At 35.0% G+C, this 4,540-nt stretch overlaps 1 protein-coding gene across 2 annotated transcripts; it reads right to left on the reverse strand.

The window, feature by feature from the left end:
- Positions 1-715: 715 nt before the first annotated feature.
- LOC111025135 (vacuolar sorting-associated protein (DUF946)) lies at positions 716-3,649 on the reverse strand. 2 transcript variants are annotated; one of them, XM_022302980.2, is made up of 2 exons: positions 3,337-3,649; positions 716-2,474 (listed from the first exon to the last, which is right to left on the reverse strand). In XM_022302980.2, exons 1-2 carry the CDS (start codon positions 3,446-3,448, stop codon positions 934-936), a joined length of 1,653 nt encoding a protein of 550 aa, XP_022158672.1. In that variant the 5' UTR covers positions 3,449-3,649; the 3' UTR covers positions 716-933. The 2 variants fall into 2 exon arrangements, 1 of the variants encoding a protein (XP_022158672.1); XR_002603469.2 differs by having other exon boundaries at positions 2,348-2,510.
- Between the last annotated feature and the right edge of the window lie 891 nt (positions 3,650-4,540).

Here is a 4,540-nt window from a genome sequence, read left to right on the forward strand (position 1 = left end):
GGTTTCTTAACCTACTCCACGAGGCCATACCTATAAAATAAGATTAACAATAAAAATAGTATAATTTACCATCAATATTGACTATGTATAAAAAAAACTCCCCCTTAAATTATGTTGCAAAAACGGAGAAATGAATCACATTAGAAAGGTAAAAACCAATTAAACCGTAATTTACTCAAATCCATAGTTCCTACAAATTAAAAAAGAATAATCAATTGGTAACATTTTCCAAAAAAGAATATAGCCATCAGACACGTTCAAGAGCTCAACTTCACATTTGAAATAAAAAACAAATATGATATAATAAAAGAAAATTTAGATGAAAATAATAAAGAGTTTAAATTCAAATTCAAATTAAAAAATAAATATCATATAGGTTTTGAAAAGTCAAATGTTTTTTCTAAAAATGTCAATAACTAAAATTCCTTTTAAATTCGAAATCTTCTTCGCGAGAAAGAGTTACGTCTTTTATCTTTGGAAGAAGACTTTTGTATGGCTAAAAGGAGATCGACTAATGTTGAAAACATGAAAATATATATCATATCATCCGAGATGATCCTGTGAGAGTACACGAGTTTTGATTCAATCAAATCCAAGTCGTTTTCTCATTACTCTCAATTTCTCATCCATTCTCAATCATTCCATGGATGACTGGAACTCTATGCTTTCACAATGAAAAATGTAACACACATTTTTGTACGTGTCGAGACCGCACTCAATAACAATCCCCTCGAACGAACTTGTATTTGCAGCAAGAACAGTGCACTGTTAATTTATCAAGCTAAATACATTACAAAAGTTTGTAGGCAATTTGCCAATCTTTGACCAATCTGCAGATTCATAATAGCCATTTCAAAAAGTTAAGCAATATACCTATTCATATTTTGTCCATGTTGATTGATATCTTTGTATGGTTGAGTATACCTTTATAGTCTAGCATCTTTCATCTCCAAACCAGTTGTTTTTCTCCTTTGGTCCAGTTGGTCCTTCTTCACCGTAGAGCTCGGTCGGGAACAGAGCGAGAAGGTCTTCCAAGGAAAATCGGACAAACAATGGGAGGAGGTCGATCAGTTTTTCGATCTCTGATCTCGCATCATACATTATGGTTGGACCCCATTCTCTCATGTACTGCAACCAATTTGGTTCAACAACGACGCCGTTGCCAAGATACTCAGCAGCAATGATTTCATATTTGATGCTTGAGTCTATGGAAAACTTGCTTCGAGCTGCATCGTTCTTCACTCCAATTCCTGATGACCCCTGAAGATAGGTCCCAGGATGTGGGAAGCTAGCATGACCATGTTTCGACGAATATACAATCGGCTTATTGCCCTGAATGAACTCCAAGTCGAAAGCCTCGACCCATTCCCCCCTGCTGTGCTCCGAGAAGTACACTTGCCATAGCTCCCCAGAAAAGTTGCTGATTCGAAGCGTGAAGTGTTCCCAGTCACTAACATGCTCCCCAACCTTTTTCAGATTGATGCTCAGGAAACTAACTTTGAGAGTTGCTGGTCCATTAAAGGGGCAGAAAACCCACATCACAATATCAGTAAAAGTTCCTCCTAGTGCTGGTTTAACATGAACATAGAGTCTTGCGGTTGCGATGTCACCACTCTTCAAAGTCTCTCTCGCATTTTTGTTCATTGGCAGATCAATCCAGTACTCCCCATCATTTTCCCCTCCACAGGGCAAATTGGAACCTCCAATGTCAATAGGCTCGCCCTTCATGCCATCATTTCGATAAAGAAGAGCACCGTTTTTGAAAAACCATGGCACCGATGATGGCAAGTATGCCTCGCCGGGGTGAAAGAATACGGTTGGCCCATAATGCCCAATGAGTGCCTCAACCTGGTTCAGGTTTGGCATTCCTTCTAATGTGGGATTGAGATTCTTCAGGCAGGCAATATTTAGAAACTCTTTAAAGAAAGTGGAGGCAAAGAATGTGCCAATGGAAACACCTCTCTGGTAAATTCCCCTTTCACAGGGTCTTGTTTTCCAAACATGGAACACATTAGATTTCGACCTCAGGGAAAGAATTACGTCACTAGTCTCGCATCTCTCGGTAAGATCAGCTCGCACGCATCGGATATCGTCAAGAGCAGGCTCCTCCGGCTCGCTAGTGACCAAGAATCCCATGGCTTTGTAACCCACCGGGGGATTAGGCTGCCAAATAAAACCAAAATCCTCTCCATGTAAACCAGAACTCCAGATTAAGGTATAGTTCACGGGGCGCTTCAAAGCTGAAGATTCAATGACCGAGTTGACTTCCGATGCATCCCGAGCAACAAGAACGTAGCCTCTCAATGGCTGGTTACTGGGCTGGCAGTAGTGACCAAGGCATAAAAAGCCATCTGGGATTGCCTGAGGCCTGTAAAATGTGGCACCCTGGCTGCATCTCCAAACTTTCTTAAATTCTGTGATCTTGGAAACTTCTATCTCTCCAAGGCTTATTCTTCCACTGCCAAAACCTTTTCCTAGTGAACAAATTCACAAAATGAAGTTTCACATGGCTGCAAAAGTAGATGGTATTAAGAACATATACAATAAAAGACCAATCATATCATAATCAATAATCAGCTTAGACTCTTGAGTTTAGTAGTAAGTTAACATGGCATCAAAGAAGGTCTTATACGAACCCCCCGATATTAATAGTTCACATGTTAGACTTCTTGAATAAAATTAATATTCCAGCCCACATACGAGAGAAAGCATCAAGAATATAAACGAAGGATCGAATACATCTTAATCTATATCAACTTAAGCTTTTAAGTTTATCGGTACTCTCTTTCAGAATATTACAATCGATAGAAGAATGAGAATTTGAACCTTTATCTTTCAAGAAGGTCAAAAAACAACTCTAATAGTTTTCTTGGGGTTTCTTGAATCAAGTTACAATCCAACCCCAAGAAAGTACGAAGTATACATTTATAAAACCTATCAAGAAATCCTTACAGTGATTTTTCTCAAAATATTCAAAGAAATAGAAATTGCTCACCCCCAAAAGCAGAAACACCAACTTCAATAGTTTCCTTGTGTTTCATGAATCAAATCAATATCCAATCCAAAGACAACTTAAAACTCTAATCTATCAACTCAAAACTTCCAATTTAAATGGTAGTTCAACAAATACAACTCCACAAATCCAACAACAGAGAGAGAAAAAATCCACCAAAAAATAAAACCCAGAAAGAAAACAAACCAGCAGCACAAACCCAACAGTAATCCAAACAACTTTTAACTAACATCAGTAGAAACTTGCTAATTTTGGACAGTATCGATTTCTTTCTTCTGTCTTTCTTCTTTTCTCCAATTGATGATCAGAAGTAATAGTAATACCTTGAGGCCAATCGGGAAGCGGCGAAGGAAGAGAGAAGGGTTGAGGATCTGAAAAGGAGAAATCTTGAGGATCGGCGACGCCATTGCAGCACCAACAATTCCACCCGATCATCCTTCAATCAAACCCACCAATTTCTGATGAAACCCACAATTTTCTTGTTTAATTTCTTCCGCAGATCTTCCGTCTCTTTGTTTCCTTATCCCAATTCCTCTGCTGTTTTCGAGCGAAACAGAGAGAGGGGAAGCTTCAACGGAATTGTTTGTGAATTTAAAGGAGTTGAAAAAAGTTTGAAAACTGTGCCCAGATACTGAATGGTAGTTGGGTTGGTCTAGTAATCCATTATTTATTTATTGCCACTCTACTTTTTGATAATTATTTCGCCCGTTGAATAACTATTTTATTTTTTACTTTCCATTTTTAAAAAATAAGAATAAAATATAACCTTTTTTTTTTTAATGATTTGAATCCAGGACGATTTGATAATTATTATTTTTTAGTACAATATATTGAGGTAAGGATCAAACTCACAACATCATAATTGAAGGTATATATCAATTACCGTTTAGTTATGCTTGCTTTGAAGATTTGGTAATTGTTTTATTCTTAAAAACTGAACTTATTTTTTGTATTTTAATGAGTAAATTAATCACCTTTCTTCAAAACATATTTGAATATTTAGTCAAATTTTAAAAGTAAAAATAAATATTAAAAATTTGCCTTATTTAAAAGAGTAATTGTGCTAAATTTTGAAAATGTTTTCAAAAACTATATAACGATAATGTTTAGCAAACGTGTCATAAGCTAAAATTTGAATACTAGTTTCAATTATTTTTATTGAAAATTTGTTAGAAATTCAACTTTGTTATTAAGAAAGGGAAAAAAATCATTTTTAAAAAATTAGAAGAAAGTAAGGATAATTTTTTAAACTAGAAGAGAAAAATGGAATTGTTATTGAATAGGGCCTTCATTTTTTATTTTCCGTTTTTTAAAATTATGTTCTTTAAGTATCTTTTTCATCTATTTTAAAAATACATTTGAATTTTAAAACAAAATTGAAAAAAAAAAACAAATTATTAAGAACTACTTTTTCTTTCTTTTTAGTTTTTAAAATATAACTTAAATTTTTTAAAAGTGTGTTTATAAGTTTAATTTTAAAAAATAGAAAACTAAGAAAAAATGGTTCTCATCATTTTTTTTATTCAT

The sequence above is a fragment of the Momordica charantia genome, assembly GCF_013281855.1.
Source record: "Momordica charantia cultivar OHB3-1 chromosome 6 unlocalized genomic scaffold, Mcharantia_2.0 BLBB01000006.1, whole genome shotgun sequence".
Taxonomy (NCBI): domain Eukaryota; kingdom Viridiplantae; phylum Streptophyta; class Magnoliopsida; order Cucurbitales; family Cucurbitaceae; genus Momordica; species Momordica charantia.